At 36.7% G+C, this 23,732-nt stretch overlaps 1 protein-coding gene across 1 annotated transcript in view; it reads right to left on the reverse strand.

Annotated features, from left to right (window-relative positions):
* LOC128697451 (hemocytin-like) overlaps nt 1-23,732 on the reverse strand; it is a gene marked incomplete in the record, with an annotated part of 289,908 nt that overhangs the window by 164,811 nt on the left and 101,365 nt on the right. The window contains 5 exon segments of the mRNA XM_070094123.1: nt 3,456-3,596; nt 4,613-4,710; nt 11,475-11,573; nt 15,302-15,748; nt 22,548-22,677. Of these exon segments, the coding sequence (XP_069950224.1) occupies nt 3,456-3,596; nt 4,613-4,710; nt 11,475-11,573; nt 15,302-15,748; nt 22,548-22,677 (915 nt within the window).

Consider the following 23,732-nt stretch of genomic DNA (forward strand, 5'->3'; position numbering starts at 1 on the left):
CCAAATATCTGAATACATTCACCTCCTCCATACTCTCTCCCTCCAATCTGATATCCAATCTTTCATCACCTAATCTTTTTGTTATCCTCATAACCTTACTCTTTCCTGTATTCACTTTTAATTTTCTTCTTTTGCATACCCTACCAAATTCATCCACCAATCTCTGCAACTTCTCTTCAGAATCTCCCAAGAGCACAGTGTCATCAGCAAAGAGCAACTGTGACAACTCCCACTTTATGTGTGATTCTTTATCTTTTAACTACACGTCTCTTGCCAAGACCCTCGCATTTACTTCTCTTACAACCCCATCTATAAATATATTAAACAACCATGGTGACATCACACATCCTTGTCTAAGACCTACTTTTACTGGGAAATAATTTCCCTCTTTCCTACATACTCTAACTTGAGCCTCACTATCCTCGTAAAAACTCTTCACTGCTTTCAGTAACCTACCTCCTACACCATACACCTGCAACATCTGCCACATTGCCCCCCTATCCACCCTGTCATACGCCTTTTCCAAATCCATAAATGCCACAAAGACCTCTTTAGCCTTATCTAAATACTGTTCACTTATGTGTTTCACTGTAAACACCTGGCCTACACACCCCCTACCTTTCCTAAAGCCTCCTTGTTCATCTGCTATTCTATTCTCCGTCTTACTCTTAATTCTTTCAATAATAATTCTACCATACACTTTACCAGGTATACTCAACAGACTTATCCCCCTATAATTTTTGCACTCTCTTTTGTCCCCTTTGCCTTTATACAAAGGAACTATGCATGCTCTCTGCCAATCCCTAGGTACCTTACCTTCTTCCATACATTTATTAAATAATTGCACCAACCACTCCAAAACTATATCCCCACTTGCTTTTAACATTTCTATCTTTATCCCATCAATCCCGGCTGCCTTGCCCCCTTTCATTTTACCTACTGCCTCACGAACTTCCCCTACACTCACAACTGGCTCTTCCTCACTCCTACAAGATGTTATTCCTCCTTGCCCTATACACGAAATCACAGCTTCCCTATCTTCATCAACATTTAACAATTCCTTGAAATATTCCCTCCATCTTCCCAATACCTCTAACTCTCCATTTAATAACTCTCCTCTCCTATTTTTAACTGACAAATCCATTTGTTCTCTAGGCTTCCTTAACTTGTTAATCTCACTCCAAAACTTTTTCTTATTTTCAACAAAATTTGTTGATAACATCTCACCCACTCTCTCATTTGCTCTCTTTTTACATTGCTTCACCACTCTCTTAACCTCTCTCTTTTTCTCCATATACTCTTCCCTCCTTGCATCACTTCTACTTTGTAAAAACTTCTCATATGCTAACTTTTTCTCCCTTACTACTCTCTTTACATCGTCATTCCACCAATCGCTCTTCTTCCCTCCCGCACCCACCTTCCTGTAACCACAAACTTCTGCTGAACACTCTAACACTACATTTTTAAACCTACCCCATACCTCTTCGACCCCATTGCCTTTGCTCTCATTAGCCCATCTATCCTCCAATAGCTGTTTATATCTTACCCTAACTGCCTCCTCTTTTAGTTTATAAACCTTCACCTCTCTCTTCCCTGATGCTTCTATTCTCCTTGTATCCCATCTACCTTTTACTCTCAGTGTAGCTACAACTAGAAAGTGATCTGATATATCTGTGGCCCCTCTATAAACATGTACATCCTGAAGTCTACTCAACAGTCTTTTATCTACCAATACTTAATCCAACAAACTACTGTCATTTCGCCCTACATCATATCTTGTATACTTATTTATCCTCTTTTTCTTAAAATATGTATTACCTACAACTAAACCCCTTTCTATACAAAGTTCAATCAAAGGGCTCCCATTTTCATTTACACCTGGCACCCCAAACTTACCTACCACATGCTCTCTGAAAGTTTCTCCTACTTTAGTATTCAGGTCCCCTACCACAATTACTCTCTCACTTGGTTTAAAGGCTCCTATACATTCACTTAACATCTCCCAAAATCTCTCTCTCCTCTACATTCCTCTCTTCTCCAGGTGCATACACGCTTATTATGACTTACTTTTTGCATCCAACCTTTACTTTAATCCACATAATTCTTGAATTTACACATTCATATTCTCTTTTCTCCTTCCATAACTGATCCTTCAACATTACTGCTACCCCTTCCTTTGCTCTAACTCTCTCAGATACTCCAGATTTAATCCCATTTATTTCCCCCCACTGAAACTCCCCTACCCCCTTCAGCTTTGTTTCACTTACAGCCAGGACATCCAACTTCTTTTCATTCATAACATCAGCAATCATCTGTTTCTTGTCATCCGCACTACATCCACGCACATTCAAGCATACCCAACATAATGGTATACATGTCAGTAAAGCAGGTATGATATAAAATTATGTTTTTAATATTATAAACTCATAGCTTCATTTATCTCTTCCTCCTCATGAATGTGTGCAGTCACCATCAACAGTAGTTATGCATAAGAAAGTACGCCCGATTAGACAACTCTCTGGAACACTGACTTTAACCCGTAAACGGTCCAAACGTATACATATATACGTAAGAAAAGTAGATCTTCTTTTTGTTTTTCTACGTTTGAAAATGTGTAAAAAAACTTTGATGTACTTTTTTTTTTTTGTTATATTTGAAAATATGTAAAAAAAACTTAGATCTACTTTTGTAGCACTACACATGTGAACGTAGATCTGCTTGGACTGTTTACGGGTTAACATTGAATCAACATCATCTCAGAGATTGTACATTTTAAAACTGATAACTGCATATCTTCTAGAGGCTGATACAGATATAAAATACTGTGGAAGAAATCACAATAAAATGCATGATTGCAAACATGTGAAAGTACCACAGTGAAATTAGAAATAAAACCTGAGCGCTTTCATGTGCTTACATATGTGTAAGCCCCTGAAATCGTTCAGGTTTTATTTCCTATTTTCACTGCGGTATTCTTACATACAGTACTGTGTATTTAAGGATGATACTTTAATAGCAAACAAGGCTAGTTTTCTTTTTATCTCGTTTGCTGTTCTATATTTTAGGTTGAGGAATACATATATATTTCAGGACTGCTGAAAGAGCCTACCATGTATGGCCCTGCCAGCCATATGTCATATCTGTTTAGAGGATATGTTATTTCAGCTACTCATATTGTAAAATACATGATAAAATAATTCAGTTTATTTTGCAACTGTGTAACGCACAAGAAAATTACATTTCTTGTATTATAAATGCAAAGATATCAGATAAAATTAGTAAAAATTAATACTGAGCAAGTAAGTGAAGTAAAAGGACATCACCTGAAAGGCAACAACCCATGTCAAATATTACAAAGAATTTTATGTTGTCTACAACTAAAGGAAATGACCTGCACAAAATTTAGAAAAAACAATAATTTATACTGTAAATTAAAGATGGTCAAATTATATTACCGGTGCTGCCATGCCATTAGGGAGGCGGCAGTTACAGTCGTGTATGGCAACACATGTTGTCTTGTCCCTTAAGTAATGGTTACCAGGACAGGCCACACCAGTGGTAATATCTACACACCCTGGAGCAAACTGACCATCATGCTGAAAAATTAAAAATCAAGCCACAGTATCATACCTGTAAAGTTCACAAGTAACCAGAAAGTTAAAGATGAACGTAAGACAACATTTATCACAAACTATTGTCAGCTCATGTTTGATAATTATCCAGGATACACTGAAATGTTCTTACTTTTATCTCCAGCTTGTGGATTAGTTGCAGAATGCTGAGACATGCTCATGTTTTATTTGTTTTCTAAATACAACACAAAAAATATTTTATTTGGCATAGTATATTGATTGCTATCTCTGGTTACTGCAGATTTCTTTAATGCAAGAATGTAAGTAAACTTCAGACTGCTGTATACTAAATTTAAGAAAATACTTTATAATATCTTAGAGATTGTATTCACATATGCATCTTGTCCTCATGATATACAGTACATTAGAAGATTAACATACAGTACTGTATTTTTCCAATGTTGTACATCATAAAATTTGTTCTATCCACAGCATTAAAGGAGCAACTGAAAACATGACAGTAACATTTTAATCTAGTGAATAAAGAGGTAAAAAAACATACACACTAGGGTACTGCATCAACATCTGAAGTTTAAGATCAAGACAGCTTGTACATTTTTCTACTTTTTTTTACACATCAGCTGTTTCCCACCAAGGGAAGATGACCTAAAGAAGCCAATACATCTATATTAATCATTTTCCAGCTGTTTCAAGAAATACACAGATATCCCTACTGCAGTCTGGTACATGTGATACAAATTGCAATTAACCACAATTTTTTAAGCTTTTTGTGTCTGCTATTATAATTAATATTAATATCTATTCTACAGTCTATTTACATATTTTAAAAAAGTGAGAGAATTACATTTTTTTTTTAACACGCAAGATGTCTCCCTCCGAGGCAGGGTAACCCAAAAAAAGAAAAACTTTCACCATCATTCACATTATCCCTACATTAAATTACCTTTCTCAGAACACATACAATATAAAATTATTTATATTACATTTCAATACTGTACTACAAAACACTGTTAGGTTACCAAACATTCTCCATTCTGCCGCAGGAAGTGTTGATAGTATAGACAGATTCGGTCACAACGTATAGCTCGAGGTTCATATCTCTGGCCAGGCTCACATCCTATAAAATAAAGGTTCATAATCAGATTCTTTATTCACAAAGAAGTTATACTGTTATATTGTTATATTGTTAACAATCATAACTTTAAGTCTCTTAAATGCATAACTGTTATAAAAAACAATTAATGTTATCAATGAAAGATTTCCTAATATTTTTATCTTCATTTCTATCAGTATCAATTCTTCCCAAAAAAAGCTAGTAACGATATCTGTATGTTTAAAATCATATACTGTGTACTGACATCTGTTAGCTAATTTTGTCCATTAAACTGTACATTGTGGATGAAAAATACAAAAAAAAAGAATACACTACAGTAGGCTATATCCTGTCAGAATGAGATGCTTAAAAATCCTCATACACATTAACTGACATTCTTAACTGATTAACTTCTTTTTAACTTCCAAATCTGTATGATAAATACACCATCACATCAAAATGCCCGGGCATGATAGTGGCTTTCTTTGTACCTAACACATCAAAAATGTAATTACACATTGTAACCTTTGTAAAGAAATAAATTTTTTTCATTGTTTTTGTCCAAGGGTTAGTCCTGTGTACCACTGAGCCATTATTCCTTTATCACAATAAAACAACATTCTACATTGTCATAAGCCTCTCTTTCCAGAGTGCAGGTTATTCATGTATTGTTCCAGTCATGGTATTGTGCCTTTTTGTTCTGTATTCTACTGTTGGTTATCTTAAACTCTACCCAAGGTTTCAATTTAAGATTATTATTAATTGATGTTTTGTCCAAGTCTTAAAATCATAATTTCTTAGATAAACATTTCTTTCTATTAACCTTTTTATGGTTCCAGACCCCCAATCTGTAACTTGTCCACTAGGTCCAAGAATATTAAAAAATTTTTTTTGTTTCTTATGAAATGGTAAAGAATCTTTTTCTGAAAGTAATAAAACAAAAGGTACAAAGTTTGATGGAAAATTTATGAAATTACGCTCTTGCAAATTTTGCTGCGTCAGCAATATTCATGCATCTGCGATTTTGCCCACTTTGACTCCCATTTTAGGCCAATTACATTATTCTAGTCGACCAAATTCTTAGTTATTTTGCTAGTATTATTTCTATTTTATTGACTGAGCACAAGAAATTACCCAATCAACTATTTCAACCACCCAATAAAGTGATTGGAAATTTATAATTTGACCAATTTCACACAAAGTTCAAAATATTCCAATTTCAAAATAGGGTCCAGAATAAACAATGCAGGCATTTCTGGCACTAAAATAACATTTCCTCTGTTTATCAGTAATGTTTCCAGGCTTTACAAGTGAGTTCCATTTTGATTTTTTATTCACATAATGAATTTTATTCACACCAAAAAACAGAAGATTTACTGCTATGCAATACTGTAATAATTGTGTAAATAATATCAGCACATTTGAGAATGCACATTAGACCAACCAGCTAACATGTATTGGACACATGACGTCAATTGTTTACTCTTGAACATCGGCAATAATCAAACATTTCCACTATTTTGAACTCACTTTCAAGCCACTGTCACTAATGAAACCAATCAAAATCATTCTATTTCTGTAATATATCTTCCCTTCTATCAAATGAGACCAAGAAACCGTGAATACAACTGTAAAAAACATATTAAAATACACCACAAAGTCACTGTTTTAATCCAAAAACACAGTCACAGTTTTTTTTTTCATTATGCGCTGCATGCTAGAGGATTTGATTTATATGGTGCACACGTACCACACAGATGCATTCTCTCATATCTAGGCCCAAATTTACTGCTCACAGCTTATCTGAGTGAGCTGAGCTCATGGCGTAGAACAATGGCTTGGACCCAGGCTTCAAAGCCATAAAACTACTTGATGGATCCTCAAAAGGTTAATAGTGATATTGATCCTGAACTCTATCAAGCACTGCTGGGTCACTGCATGGAGAAGACCCGGGCCGGTACCAGTCCTGGTGAACCTACCTGTTCCTGTCTATCGAGTATTTACAGCAATCTATAGATTGTAAAAAATTTAAAGCTAATTTTCTTTCTTTCTTAAGAGAAGCTAACATAAAATTATCTGATTATTTGCAATCTCAAAAAATATTTCCCATACATAAATTGGTCAGTGGTCAGTGGTCAGTCGTCACGTGAGGTCACAGACCCTGAGCTGCTTTGGGGATTAGTGTGGACGGTTACAAAGCATGGCTTGCTTCTGCAGTGTTTTAAAAATTGAGGTTGGAGAGTTGAAGGAGGAGGTCTTGCTTCTCCAGGAGGAGATTAGGAGGCTGAAGGTCCACCTCAATGGGTCTGGGAGAGAGTGTGAGGTGGCTGGAGTTGTGGGGAATGAGGCTTCTAGCAGCGAGGTGCAGTCTGTCTCTCGCTGTGAGGAGGCTGTAGTTGGGGAGGCAGCAACGGCTACCAGCAGTGAGGTGCAGCCCAGCACCTGCTACAAGTGGCGAGTAGTTCACAGTAATGGAAGGCGCATCAGAGTAAGGAAAGTTAAGAGTGAAGATCTGAAGGTAGGAAATCGCTTCTCTGTTCTTCAGGATGAATGTACTTCAGTGGCCAGTGAAGGTAAGGGTACTACTGCCCCTGCTAATGGAGGTAAGCGCATTCTTGTGGTTGGTGACTCTCAGGTAAGATACATTGACCGTGCTTTTTGTAATAGGAATAAGATGAGAGATAGAGTGTGCTTCCCTGGAGCTGGTGTTGGGGACATTGTCAACAGGCTGGATAATATCATGTCAGGTAATGGGAGCAAGCCCATTATCTGTCTCAGTGCTGGTGGAAATGATATTGGGAAGGGTAGGAGAGAAGAGCTGCTAGATAAGTACAGGTTAGCTATAGATTTCATTAAGTCTAAGGGAGGGATCCCAATCATATGTAGCATCTTGCCTAGAAGGGGAGTAGGGAATGAATGGTTGTCTAGGGCAATTGGTGTAAATTGCTGGCTAGACAGATACTGCAAGGAACTTGCAATCCCATTCATTGACAACTGGAACAACTTTTACAGCAAACATGATATGTATGCAAGGGATGGGGTACATCTCTCTGGGGCTGGGGTGGTAGCACTTGCAGACTCGATTGAGAAGGCCATTGGTGAAATGCCTATGATTTTAAACTGATGGAAGATAGAGGTATGGGTGTGTGTGGGAAACAAGCAGGTTGCAACACTTGGGTTGGAAACAGTAAATGTATAAAAGGCATTCAGCATGAAGTTATAAATAAAGACAATAGATCAGGTCAGCAAACAAAGGGGGACAGCAGAGGGCAGCAAGGGACTAGCTCCCTTAAGGTTTACTATACTAATAGCAGGAGTGTAAGAAATAAGATAGATGAGCTAAGATTAATTGCAAGTGCAGGAAACATAGATATTATTGCTATAACAGAGACCTGGCTCAATCTGAAAGATAGAGGGATGCCCTCTGAATGTCACATACAAGGCTATAAATTATTCCACACTGACAGGGTCAACAGGAAAGGTGGTGGAGTAGCGATGTATGTCAGAGACAATTTAAATTGTTGTGTTAGACAAGATATTAAATTAGAAGCGTCAGCCACTGAATCTGTTTGGTTACAGCTTCTCGAGGGCCGAGAAAAACTAATTTTGGGTGTGATTTACAGGGCCCCAAATCTTGATAGGGAGTGCAGTAAACTTCTATGGGACGAAATTCGTAAGGCATCTACATACGAAAATGTTGTGCTAATGGGAGATTTCAACTATAGACAGATTGACTGGAGCAATTTGACAGGAAATTTAGAGTCAGGTGACTTTCTTGATACGATCCAGGATTGTTTTTTAAAACAGTTTGTGACAGAGCCAACTAGGGGAAATAACCTCCTTGACTTGGTTCTTGCCAGTAGGGAAACACTAATTAATAATCTTGAGGTTAATGATGAGCTTGAGGAAAGTGATCACAAATCACTCAGTTTTAATATATCATGGAATTCCCCTAATAATGGCAATCAAGTCTCCGTCCCTGACTTTCGCTTGGCTGATTTCATAGGACTGAAAAATTACTTAGGTGGGCTGAACTGGAATGACCTGACTAAGGGTCAGGTAGGTGGTGATGGTTGCCGATATGATGCTTTCCAGGGCATAGTTCTAGCTGCTCAGTCAAATTATGTTCCAAATAGGGAAATCAGATCAAACAAAAATGATCCTAAATGGATGAACAATAGATTAAAATATCTGATTGGTCAAAAGAGAGGCATATATAGGCAAATCAAAAGAGGAGAGGGGCAATTGAGAAATCGATATATTCAGTTAGAGAGAGAAATAAAAAAGGGAATTAGAAAAGCAAAAAGAGATTATGAGGTTAAAGTTGCAAGAGAATCGAAGACTAACCCAAAAGGATTCTTTCAGGTATACAGAAGTAAGATCAGGGACAAGATAGGCCCACTCAAAAGTTCCTCGGGTCAGCTCACTGACAGTGATAAGGAAATGTGTAGAATTTTTAACACATACTTCCTCTCAGTTTTTACACAGGAGGATACCAGCGATATTCCAGTAATGATAAATTATGTAGAACAGGACGATAATAAACTGTGCACTATTAGGGTCACAAGTGACATGGTCCTTAGGCAAATAGATAAATTAAAACCTAACAAATCCCCAGGCCCTGATGAACTGTATGCAAGGGTTCTAAAGGAATGTAAAGAGGAGCTTAGCACACCTTTGGCTAATCTTTTCAACATATCACTACAAACTGGCATGGTGCCAGATAAGTGGAAAATGGCAAATGTGATACCTATTTTCAAAACAGGTGACAGGTCCTTAGCTTCGAACTATAGACCAATAAGCCTAACCTCCATAGTGGGAAAATTTATGGAATCAATAATTGCCGAGGCAGTTCGTAGCCACCTTGAAAAGCATAAATTAATCAACGAATCTCAGCATGGTTTTACAAAGGGGCGTTCCTGCCTTACGAATTTATTAACTTTTTTCACTAAGGTATTTGAGGAGGTAGATCATGGTAATGAATATGATATTGTGTATATGGACTTCAGTAAGGCTTTTGACAGGGTCCCACATCAGAGACTATTGAGGAAAATTAAAGCACATGGAATAGGAGGAGAAATTTTTTCCTGGATAGAGGCATGGTTGACAAATAGGCAGCAGAGAGTTTGCATAAATGGGGAGAAATCAGAGTGGGGAAGTGTCACGAGCGGTGTTCCACAGGGGTCAGTGTTGGGCCCCCTGCTGTTCACAATCTACATAAACGACATAGATGAGGGCATAAAGAGCGACATCGGCAAGTTTGCCGATGACACCAAAATAGGCCGTCGAATTCATTCTGACGAGGACATTCGAGCACTCCAGGAAGATTTGAATAGACTGATGCAGTGGTCGGAGACTTGGCAGATGCAGTTTAATATAGACAAATGCAAAGTTCTAAATGTTGGACAGGACAATAACCATGCCACATATAAACTAAATAATGTAGATCTTAATATTACGGATTGCGAAAAAGATTTAGGAGTTCTGGTTAGCAGTAATCTGAAACCAAGACAACAGTGCATAAGTGTTCGCAATAAAGCTAATAGAATCCTTGGCTTCATATCAAGAAGCATAAATAATAGGAGTCCTCAGGTTGTTCTTCAACTCTATACATCCTTGGTTAGGCCTCATTTAGATTATGCTGCACAGTTTTGGTCACCTTATTACAGAATGGATATAAATTCTCTGGAAAATGTACAAAGGAGGATGACAAAGTTGATCCCATGTATCAGAAACCTTCCCTATGAGGATAGACTAAGGGCCCTGAATCTGCACTCTCTAGAAAGACGAAGAATTAGGGGGGATATGATTGAGGTGTATAAATGGAAGACAGGAATAAATAAAGGGGATGTAAATAGTGTGCTGAAAATATCTAGCCTAGACAGGACTCGCAGCAATGGTTTTAAGTTGGAAAAATTCAGATTCAGGAAGGATATAGGAAAGTACTGGTTTGGTAATAGAGTTGTGGATGAGTGGAACAAACTCCCAAGTACCGTTATAGAGGCTAGAACGTTGTGTAGCTTTAAAAATAGGTTGGATAAATACATGAGTGGATGTGGGTGGGTGTGAGTTAGACCTGATAGCTTGTGCTACCAGGTCGGTTGCCGTGTTCCTCCCTTAAGTCAATGTGACCTGACCTGACTAGGTTGGGTGCTTTGGCTTAAGCCGGTAGGAGACTTGGACCTGCCTCGCATGGGCCAGTAGGCCTTCTGCAGTGTTCCTTCGTTCTTATGTTCTTATGTTCTTATGTAAATTGTGTGTATGAAACATTATTGCACCACCAGCTGATTAAGACTACAATTACTAATAAAAACATAGAATATTTATGTATAAAAAATAAGTGAAAGGTATGGGATCAGAGTTTCATAGCATAGTAGTACATACAGTAGTAGTATTACTACTAGCTTACTGATAAGTGTGCCCAAAATGCTTTGTATAGTTATGGGCTTCCCATGTAAGGAATAAGCAGTGTATGTCTATCTTTGTTAATATTAATGCATCTTCTTGGAAAATATATATTATTATTTTTATTATTTTACCTCAATTAGGTTTTCTGAATCCATTCACATGGGATATCTTACTCACATTCTAACAGCACAACTATCAAAAACCACTTGTCTTTATTCACTCCTATATAACTCACAAACCTGCTGGATGATTAAACATCAGAGCCACTTATATATGATGTGCAAACTAATGAAGATGGATCACCACAAGTATAGCTCTGTTCCTGTAGCTACAAACAGATAATTACTGAAGAGAACTATACTGCAGTTATCTTTACTAACTGGTATCTATGACATGAGGTGTAGTGAGAATGGTCGATTCCCGCACATCGATGTAAGGTGTAGTGGAGGGCTGGATGGCTGGAGTGGTTTTGGTTGCATCTGTGAAGCACAGTAAAAATTATCTCATGTTTTTAAACAAACCACAATACAGTAAACATACTGTCTAATTTTATTCACTGCTTTTGTGTATGGAAAGTTGATAATGAGAACTATTACAATAGGTCACTAAGCAAAATTGCTCCTTATTATATCCTTGGTCTCTAATTGAAATCAAGCTAAGCAGTATATTTTAATGTTGTAATATTGTATAACATATTAATATTCCCATAGGTTCTAAATGACAATCAAAAACAATAATTATATAGCTAGCAAGAGATGATATTTGCATGACCCATGAATGTATCTAAGCATTTATACAATGTTGGATTCCTAAGGGCATACCTATGTAGTTGCTATATTATACTATTTAAAATTTACATTAATAAACAACATAAAATTGTATTGAAAACAGAGAAAAGTACACCTGTCAAGCATAAATGTATTTATCTCAGTAAAGAAAACCTAATCACTGGAAAATCATAAAAATATTATTGATCATGCTAAATGCACACTTTAAACATACAATTATCCTAAATGCAGTGCTTAAAAAAATACGGTTCAATTTTCCAATAAAAAAACAAATTTTTTATTACTGAATAAGAATATTTTAATCTATTTACTTTGAAAAAAAAAATAGCAGACAATACTGTACAAAGAAAATCCAAAGATTATTAAAGCATGATATAAAAATTTAAAATTATTCAATTTGGAGTATGATAAGTATATCCACTACACTGTACCGCTGAATGTTGTTCATTTACAAATTTAAGATATTTAAATGCGAAATTATAAATGCTTTATAGTTTGTACTCTAATTATTCTCTCTTTTTTTGCAACTTCAAAGAAACTTTTTGTCTTGTCATGTATATAACATAATTATATTTTAGTTTTATTTTCAAAGGAATTAGTGAATGAACGTTTTGTAAATGTTTTTCTCTGTCAAAACTCATTAAAAAAATAAGAGCATTTGATAAAAATTTATATTAAAGAGTGAAACACTTACTACAAGAACAGAGGATTCTAATGGCATAGTTACTTACCACAAGAACAGAGGATTCTAATGGCATAGTTACTTACTACAAGAACAGAGGATTCTAATGGTATAGTTACTTACCACAAAAACAGAGGATTCTAATGGCATAGTTACTTACTACAAGAACAGAGGATTCTAATGGTATAGTCACTTACCACAAGAACAGAGGATTCTAATGGTATAGTCACTTACTACAAGAACAGAGGATTCTAATGGTATAGTCACTTACTACAAGAACAGAGGATTCTAATGGTATAGTCACTTACCACAAGAACAGAGGATTCTAATGGTATAGTCACTTACCACAAGAACAGAGGATTCTAATGGTATAGTCACTTACCACAAGAACAGAGGATTCTAATGGTATAGTTACTTACCACAAGAACAGAGGATTCTAATGGTATAGTTACTTACCACAAGAACAGAGGATTCTAATGGTATAGTCACTTACTACAAGAACAGAGGATTCTAATGGTATAGTCACTTACTACAAGAACAGAGGATTCTAATGGTATAGTCACTTACCACAAGAACAGAGGATTCTAATGGTATAGTCACTTACCACAAGAACAGAGGATTCTAATGGTATAGTCACTTACCACAAGAACAGAGGATTCTAATGGTATAGTCACTTACTACAAGAACAGAGGATTCTAATGGTATAGTCACTTACCACAAGAACAGAGGATTCTAATGGTATAGTTACTTACCACAAGAACAGAGGATTCTAATGGTATAGTTACTTACCACAAGAACAGAGGATTCTAATGGTATAGTCACTTACTACAAGAACAGAGGATTCTAATGGTATAGTCACTTACTACAAGAACAGAGGATTCTAATGGTATAGTCACTTACCACAAGAACAGAGGATTCTAATGGTATAGTCACTTACTACAAGAACAGAGGATTCTAATGGTATAGTCACTTACTACAAGAACAGAGGATTCTAATGGTATAGTCACTTACTACAAGAACAGAGGATTCTAATGGTATAGTCACTTACTACAAGAACAGAGGATTCTAATGGTATAGTCACTTACTACAAGAACAGAGGATTCTAATGGTATAGTCACTTACCACAAGAACAGAGGATTCTAATGGTATAGTTACTTACCACAAGAACAGAGGATTCTAATGGTATAGTTACTTACCACAAGAACAGAGGATTCTAATGGTATAGTCACTTACTACAAGAACAGAGGATTCTAATGGTATAGTCACTTACTACAAGAACAGAGGATTCTAATGGTATAGTTACTTACCACAAGAACAGAGGATTCTAATGGTATAGTCACTTACTACAAGAACAGAGGATTCTAATGGTATAGTTACTTACCACAAGAACAGAGGATTCTAATGGTATAGTCACTTACTACAAGAACAGAGGATTCTAATGGTATAGTCACTTACTACAAGAACAGAGGATTCTAATGGTATAGTCACTTACTACAAGAACAGAGGATTCTAATGGTATAGTCACTTACTACAAGAACAGAGGATTCTAATGGTATAGTCACTTACTACAAGAACAGAGGATTCTAATGGTATAGTCACTTACCACAAGAACAGAGGATTCTAATGGTATAGTTACTTACCACAAGAACAGAGGATTCTAATGGTATAGTTACTTACCACAAGAACAGAGGATTCTAATGGTATAGTCACTTACTACAAGAACAGAGGATTCTAATGGTATAGTCACTTACTACAAGAACAGAGGATTCTAATGGTATAGTCACTTACCACAAGAACAGAGGATTCTAATGGTATAGTTACTTACCACAAGAACAGAGGATTCTAATGGTATAGTCACTTACTACAAGAACAGAGGATTCTAATGGTATAGTCACTTACTACAAGAACAGAGGATTCTAATGGTATAGTTACTTACCACAAGAACAGAGGATTCTAATGGTATAGTCACTTACTACAAGAACAGAGGATTCTAATGGTATAGTTACTTACCACAAGAACAGAGGATTCTAATGGTATAGTCACTTACTACAAGAACAGAGGATTCTAATGGTATAGTCACTTACCACAAGAACAGAGGATTCTAATGGTATAGTCACTTACCACAAGAACAGAGGATTCTAATGGTATAGTCACTTACTACAAGAACAGAGGATTCTAATGGTATAGTCACTTACTACAAGAACAGAGGATTCTAATGGTATAGTCACTTACCACAAGAACAGAGGATTCTAATGGTATAGTCACTTACCACAAGAACAGAGGATTCTAATGGTATAGTCACTTACTACAAGAACAGAGGATTCTAATGGTATAGTCACTTACTACAAGAACAGAGGATTCTAATGGTATAGTCACTTACCACAAGAACAGAGGATTCTAATGGTATAGTTACCACAAGAACAGAGGATTCTAATGGCATAGTCACTTACCACAGAACAGAGGATTCTAATGGCATAGCCACAACAGTAACAGAGGATTCTAATGGCATAGTCACTTACCACAAGAACAGAGGATTCTAATGGCATAGTCACTTACCACAAGAATAGAGGATTCTAATGGCATAGTCACTTACCACAAGAACAGAGGATTCTAATGGCATAGTCACTTACCACAAGAACAGAGGATTCTAATGGCATAGTCACTTACTACAAGAACAGAGGATTCTAATGGCATAGCCACAACAGTAACAGAGGATTCTAATGGCATAGTCACTTACCACAAGAACAGAGGATTCTAATGGCATAGTCCTCACATTTATTACCACTTCCAGGTTGCTGGTAATTATCACATATCAACCCAGAGTGTGTGTTACACTGAACATTCATATCATCACTGGCGGTGTAATCAGCAAAAACTTGTACAAGCTTGTCCAATGTATGACCTTTACGACCTCCTTTTCGACTACCCTTGCGTCTGCTCTTAGAGCCACCTTTTTTATCTGAACTTGTTCTCTCCACCTGGTTGTATTTACACTCTATGTCCATAATATGCATGTCCTCACAAACACTGAAGCCCTTCTCACGGATCTTATCAAATGTTTCAAAGTCTCCAGAGTCAGTGTTAGGGTGTGAAACATTGAACCATTCTGTCCAGTAGTTGCCAGCACATGGTTCCTTAACTGTAGTGGTTGTTACATGTAACTTTTCTTTGGACGTTACTCCCTCTGTAGGGTAAAATGATAAGCAATATACCAACATTTTATCCTTGTAATGCATATTACATGGTATTGTTCACAGAAGATACTACTATGCTTAGTAAAGAACAATTAATTCAATTGCATTTTGAAAGCAAGAGTGGTCACAAAAGTATGAAAATACAGTGAACTCTCTCATAACACATGCATTACTTTCCTGTAAATCAGTATAAAACACAAAATAGCATTGTATGAAATGGGGAACATATGAGAAATAATAGTTGCCCTCAAAATACATCCAAATTTGCTAAGAAAAAATATGAAATTATATTGTACAGTACTAAGTAAAAATTACTACAGTATAGCTAATCTCATATTCTTAAGTAAAGTTTGATGTTCTAAGGATAATTTTATTGGTAAAATGTAGAGGACTGACTTATTCTTTCACAATATTTCTGAACCTACTCATGTACCTGTTCAAACTTTGCAGTTTTTCCACTCATATACAACTCTAATGCCTAACCAGTGTTTTCCTACATTCTTTTTAAATTGGAACTTACCCAATTTGAACATATTTTTTCAAGTTATATTTAGAGAAGATACAGTATGTTTTAGGATGTTAACTGTGAGCCTTTTATTTCTATATTCATTACACAGTGAAATGCTGCATGACAGAGCTAAGGAATAAAAAAACTCAGATGTTGAGATGGCCAGTTATTACAGTCTTGTACATGTAATCACAATATGATGAACATGATGGAAGATAACATTAGTCTCAGCTACTCCATCCCTTTGATGTGCAACTTGATGCTACACAATTCTATAAATTTTATTTATTTTATTAACACATTTTATTCAAATCCAAATATTCTAAATCTGAATTTATCCAACTTAAATACACTGTTTTGAGAACACCACCACCCAATTTACATTTCCTTTATAATACCTATCTTCCACCTGTATACTTCAGTTATATGTCCCCCTCATTCTATATTTTTCAAGAGAGTGTGGGTGAGGGAGCTTCAATCTGTCTTTGCATGAAAAATTCCTTCTCACTATGGTTTTATAGTACAATCAAACCTCGGTTGTCGATTGTATTACTTGTCGAATAAATCAGTTTTTGAATGAAGTGTTTGAGGAAAAAATGTCCTGGCTTTCATACGTTCCCTTGGCTGTCAATGGACAATTTTTGCACGTACAGAATGGGCCAAAGCAGCTTAGGTAATGTTCTCACGGAATGGACACTGGACAATGAATACAGAGCATGGATGAGTCAGTATAGCCAATAACTCGTGCGCTGTAAACATCTTGTCTGTGCATCTTGTGAACGTTTTTTGTTATTTTGCAGTTTTGGTGCAAAGAGGCAAAGAAGAGAAACAACACCAGAAGAACAGTTGCCTGACATATTAACAGAAGGTGACTCTCCTACCAAGCAGTAACATACTCCTTTCTCTCCTCCATCTCCTGCTTCCAGTATGCCATTAGCTCTCGTGACAGGTAAGAGGCAGCTAAATTTTCATTTACTGTACAGTATTCCAGTTAAATTTTCATTTAGTATTAATTTTTACAGTTCCCCTGTGCTGTATAATTTTAAACATTGTTTTATATAGTAGTAGTACATTATTAATCTCTCCAACCCTTTCGAGGACGACCCCTACCCCGCCTTCCTTCCCCTATAGATTTATATGCTTTCCATGTCATTCTACTGTGATCCATTCTCTCTAAATGACCAAACCACCTCAACAACCCCTCTTCTGCCCTCTGACTAATACTTTTATTAACTCCACACCTTCTCCTAATTTCCACACTCCGAATTTTCTGCATAATATTTACACCACACATTGCCCTTAAACAGGACATCTCCGCTGCCTCCAACCGTCTCCTCGCTGCTGCATTTACCACCCAAGCTTCACACCCATATAAGAGTGTTGGTACTACTATACTTTCATACATTCCCTTCTTTGCCTCCATAGATAACGTTTTTTGACTCCACATATACCTCAACGCACCACTCACCTTTTTTCCCTCATCAATTCTATGATTAACCTCATCCTTCATAAATCCATCCGCCGACACGTCAACTCCCAAGTATCTGAAAACATTCACTTCTTCCATACTCCTCCTCCCCAATTTGATATCCAATTTTTCTTTATCTAAATCATTTGACACCCTCATCACCTTACTCTTTTCTATGTTCACTTTCAACTTTCTACCTTTACACACATTCCCAAACTCATCCACTAACCTTTGCAATTTTTCTTTAGAATCTCCCATAAGCACAGTATCATCAGCAAAAAGTAACTGTGTCAATTCCCATTTTGAATTTGATTCCCCATAATTTAATCCCACCCCTCTCCCAAACACCCTAGCATTTACTTCCTTTACAACCCCATCTATAAATATATTAAACAACCATGGTGACATTACACATCCCTGTCTAAGACCTACTTTTACCGGGAAGTAGTCTCCCTCTCTTCTACACACCCTAACCTGAGCCTCACTATCCTCATAAAAACTCTTTACAGCATTTAATAACTTACCACCTATTCCATATACTTGCAACATCTGCCACATTGCTCCTCTATCCACTCTATCATATGCCTTTTCTAAATCCATAAATGCAATAAAAACTTCCCTATCTTTATCTAAATACTGTTCACATATATGCTTCAATGTAAACACCTGATCTACACATCCCCTACCCACTCTAAAACCTCCTTGCTCATCCGCAATCCTACATTCTGTCTTACCTCTAATTCTTTCAATTATAACCCTACCGTACACTTTTCCTGGTATACTCAGTAAGCTTATTCCTCTATAATTTTTACAGTCTCTTTTGTCCCCTTTCCCTTTATATAAAGGGACTATACATGCTCTCTGCCAATCCCTAGGTACCTTCCCCTCTTTCATACATTTATTAAACAAAAGTACCAACCACTCCAACACTATATCCCCCCCTGCTTTTAACATTTCTGTCATGATCCCATCAGTTCCAGCTGCTTTACCCCCTTTCATTTTACGTAATGCCTCACGTACCTCCCCCACACTTACATTCTGCTCTTCTTCACTCCTAAAAGATGGTATACCTCCCTGACCAGTGCATGAAATTACTGCCTCCCTTTCTTCCTTAACATTTAAAAGTTCCTCAAAATATTCTCGCCATCTACCCAATACCTCCATCTCCCCATCTACTAACTCCCCTACTCTGTTTTTAACTGACAAATCCATATTTTCCCTAGGCTTTCTTAACTTGTTTAACTCACTCCAAAATTTTTTCTTATTTTCATTAAAATTTCTTGACAGTGCCTCTCCCACTCTATCATCTGCTCTCCTTTTGCACTCTCTCACCACTCTCTTTACCTTTCTTTTACTCTCCATATACTCTGCTCTTCTTATAACACTTCTGCTTTGTAAAAACCTCTCATAAGCTACCTTTTTCTCTTTTATCACACCCTTTACTTCATCATTCCACCAATCACTCCTCTTTCCTCCTGCCCCCACCCTCCTATAACCACAAACTTCTGCCCCACATTCTAATACTGCATTTTTAAAACTATTCCAACCCTCTTCAACCCCCCCACTACTCATCTTTGCACTAGCCCACCTTTCTGCCAATAGTCGCTTATATCTCACCCGAACTTCCTCCTCCCTTAGTTTATACACTTTCACTTCCCTCTTACTTGTTGTTGCCACCTTCCTCTTTTCCCATCTACCTCTTACTCTAACTGTAGCTACAACTAAATAATGATCCGATATATCAGTTGCCCCTCTATAAACATGTACATCCTGGAGCCTACCCATCAACCTTTTATCCACCAATACATAATCTAATAAACTACTTTCATTACGTGCTACATCATACCTTGTATATTTATTTATCCTCTTTTTCATAAAATATGTATTACTTATTACCAAATTTCTTTCTACACATAGCTCAATTAAAGGCTCCCCATTTACATTTACCCCTGGCACCCCAAATTTACCTACTACTCCCTCCATAACATTTTTACCCACTTTAGCATTAAAATCCCCAACCACCATTACTCTCACACTTGATTCAAAACTCCCCACGCATTCACTCAACATTTCCCAAAATCTCTCTCTCTCCTCTACACTTCTCTCTTCTCCAGGTGCATACACGCTTATTATAACCCACTTTTCACATCCAATCTTTATTTTACTCCACATAATCCTTGAATTAATACATTTATAGTCCCTCTTTTCCTGCCATAGCTTATCCTTCAACATTATTGCTACTCCTTCTTTAGCTCTAACTCTATTTGAAACCCCTGACCTAATCCCATTTATTCCTCTCCACTGAAACTCTCCCACCCCCTTCAGCTTTGTTTCACTTAAAGCCAGGACATCCAGCTTCTTCTCATTCATAACATCCACAATCATCTCTTTCTTATCATCTGCACAACATCCACGCACATTCAGACTTCCCACTTTGACAATTTTCTTCTTCTTATTCTTTTTAGTAATCTTTACAGGAAAAGGGGTTACTAGCCCATTGTTCCCGGCATTTTAGTTGACTTTTACAACACGCATGGCTTACGGAGGAAAGATTCTTATTCCACTTCCCCATGGATATAAAAGGAAAATTAATAAGACCAAGAACTATTAAGATAAAATCAAAGAAAACTCAGATGAGTGTGTATAAATAAATGTGTACATGTATGTGTAGTGTGACCTAAGTGTAAGTAGAAGTAGCAAGACATGCCTGTAATCTTGCATATTTATGAGACAGACAAAAGACATCAGCAATCCTACCATCATGTAAAACAATCACAGGCTTCGTTTTACACTCACTTGGCAGGACGGTAGTACCTCCCTGGGTGGTTGCTGTCTACCAACCTACTACTAATATATATTATTATATTGTCATTTGGGGTCTGGAGCTGATTAATTCTATTAACATTATTCTTTTTGGGAAAAACTGCTTTGGTTGTCATTGAATTTGGATGTCGAATCAACATCTGGAGCAAATTAAAAAAAAAAAACTGAGGTTCCACTGTATAAGACTTCATGTGTTGTTACTTGAGCACTAAATGGGGCATCTTTCTTTTTTCTCTCAGTCCACACATTCAGGAAATTTTCTGTCTTGTTAAGCCACTGACATTCTTTTGAGAAAATGACAATCTGTACTACCTGTTGCACAAGCTCTTATTTTATCTCAAGTGTTTCTAACTGAAAGACCAGTTTATTCATTCACAGAAAACTCAATGCACTTTTCATCACACATGCACTAACTACCTCTAAGCATATTTAACAATTCCCTTTTCTCCAACAAAGTAAGAGATATATATACTTCTTAGCACTCCATTATTACTGGAATTCCTCTTGTGGTGCTATGTTTAATAATTGGAGACCAGATATAGTGATAAACACAGAGTGAGAACACAAAGATGGAGGAACATTGGAAAAATAGACACAAAGCAATATAATGTGATCCTTTATTGACCATTTTTTGCCCACACAGTGGGCTTTATCAAGTCACAAACAGATCTCTGTTTGTGACTTGATAAAGCCCACCGTGGGTGAAATGTAGTCAATAAAGGATTGATTTATGCTTCTTTTGTGTCTATTTTTCCATCTTGTTGCTACTTTATACCATTTATCTCCATGGAGGAATATTGCAGTAGGCTTACTGACCCATGCTAGGCAGGTTTTTCAATCTTAACCATTCTTGCTCATGTATTTGTCCTTATTTTTAAGGAGTCCATCAGTTTATCAATTTTATAACCAAATATTCCAGGTGCTTATCTTTTAACTAATAATTCTTAACAGGAAAAGCCACAATAAACTATGATAGAATTGGTAAACAGCAACTGCCCAGGGAGGTACTACTGTCCTGCCAAGTGAGTGTACAACAAAAACCTGTAATTGTTTTACATGATGGTAGGATTGCTGGTGTCTTTTGTCTGTCTCATAAACATGCAAAATTTCAGGTATGTCTTGTTACTTCTACTTGCACTTAGGTCACACTACACATACATACATAAGCATATATATACACACCCCTCTGGGTATTCTTCTATTTTCTTTCTAGTTCTTGTTCTTGTTTATTTCCTCTTATCTCCATGGGGAAGTGGAACAGAATTCTTCCTCCGTAAGCCATGCGTGTTGTAAGAGGCGACTAAAATGCCGGGAGCAAGGGGCTAGTAACCTCTTCTCCCGTATAAATTACTAAATTTAAAAGAGAAACTTTCGTTTTTCTTTTTGGGCCACCCTGCCTTGGTGGGATATGGCCGGTGTGTTGAATGAAAGAAAGAATTAATTACAATTTTTTTTTAAAACGTCAGCCATTTCCCACTGAGGTAGAGTGACCCAAAAAGAAAGAAAAACCCAGAAAGAAAGAAAAAACTTTCATCATCATTCAACACTTTCACCATCATTCATACATAATCACTGTCTTCGCAGAGGCACTCAGATATGACAGTTTAGATGTTACTCCAAACAGCCAATATCCAACACCCCTCCTTTAAAGTGCAAACATTGTACTTCCCACCTCTAGGACTTAAGTCTGACTAACTAGTTTCCCTAATTTTTTTTTTCAACAAGTCAGCTGTCTCCCACCGAGGCAGGGTATTCCCTAAATACCTTCACAAAATATTACCATGCTCACACTCCAACAGCTCATCAGGTCCCAAAAACCATTTGTCTCCATTCACTCCTCTCTAACACACTCATATCATAATCATAATATTTTTCTTAAAAATAAATAGATGGCTCTAAAGATGGTGGAAATAAAATTAGAAGCTATTAATAAAGATCTATACTCATATGTAAAACAAGACATATTCAAACATTTGAAATTAAGACTTACCAATGCATTCTGGCTTTACAAGTATGACATTGTACTCAAAATCACATGTGTTTGTTTCTGGGTTAAAGAAGGTACCCGGGTTACATTCCTTAACCACATACGTCATCCCAGTCATTGATGTGACGGAGCACTTGAAACAGGAAAACAAGAATGTTTAGTGATAATAAAAGAATATGATGAAACAAGATCAAGAAAGACATTAAGTAAAAAAAAACATGTAGCATATAACAATATTCATACTGGACCCTGTACAGTATGGCATACACATATTCATATATGCTTGTGATATATTTAACAGTATAGTATCTGTATTTGCATGTCTTTTACATAATGAACTTATTGTAGTTACTCTTGCCAAACTATCCTTGATTTATGCTCTTTGCACACCTCTGAATAATCCTCTACACTAGAAATGCTCTCTCATTCAGTCTACATCTTCCCTTTGAAACTTTCTTATACAGTAATATTTTTTTCATATTTTTTACCTCAAGTGTACTCTCTGAATTTTGAACATCTGCAATCAACTAAGCAGGTTAAACCCAACTAAGAACACCAGCCCTGATAATATCCCATCTAAGTTCATAAAAGATGGTGCCTCTGAACTGCCAATCCCTATTGATCACATAATAAATTTGTCCATCACCACTAATACCGTACCGGAGGGGTTCAAGGAGGCCAGAGTTAATCCTATCTTCCAGAAAAATAGTAGGTCTGATGAAAGCAACTATAGGCCTGTTAGTATACTCAGTGTAATATCCAAAATTATAGAGAGGGCGGTGTACTGTCAAGTAGTTATGTATCTTAATGGCAACAACATTCTTCATAGTTACCAATCAGGCTTTAGGAGCTCTTACTCAACCGACACCTCCATAATTAATCTGATGGATTACATGAGAACTGAAATGTCGATAGGGAACCTCATAGGCATGGTAACCTTAGACTTGCAAAAGGCCTTTGATACTGTCAACCACAATATACTGTGTAAGAAACTTCAAGCTATCGGCACAGGTTCCATAGACTGGTTTAAGTCCTATCTTAGCAATAGGAAACAAATTGTCAAAATGAACAAAACAGAATCAGAACCCCTGCCAACAGAATGTGGAGTTCCCCAAGGTAGTATTCTGGGTCCCTTATTACATGTATTTTTTTTTTTTTTTCAACAAGTCGGCCGTCTCCCACCGAGGC

Source organism: Cherax quadricarinatus, chromosome 44, assembly GCF_038502225.1.
Source record: "Cherax quadricarinatus isolate ZL_2023a chromosome 44, ASM3850222v1, whole genome shotgun sequence".
Classification (NCBI taxonomy): Eukaryota; Metazoa; Arthropoda; class Malacostraca; order Decapoda; family Parastacidae; genus Cherax; species Cherax quadricarinatus.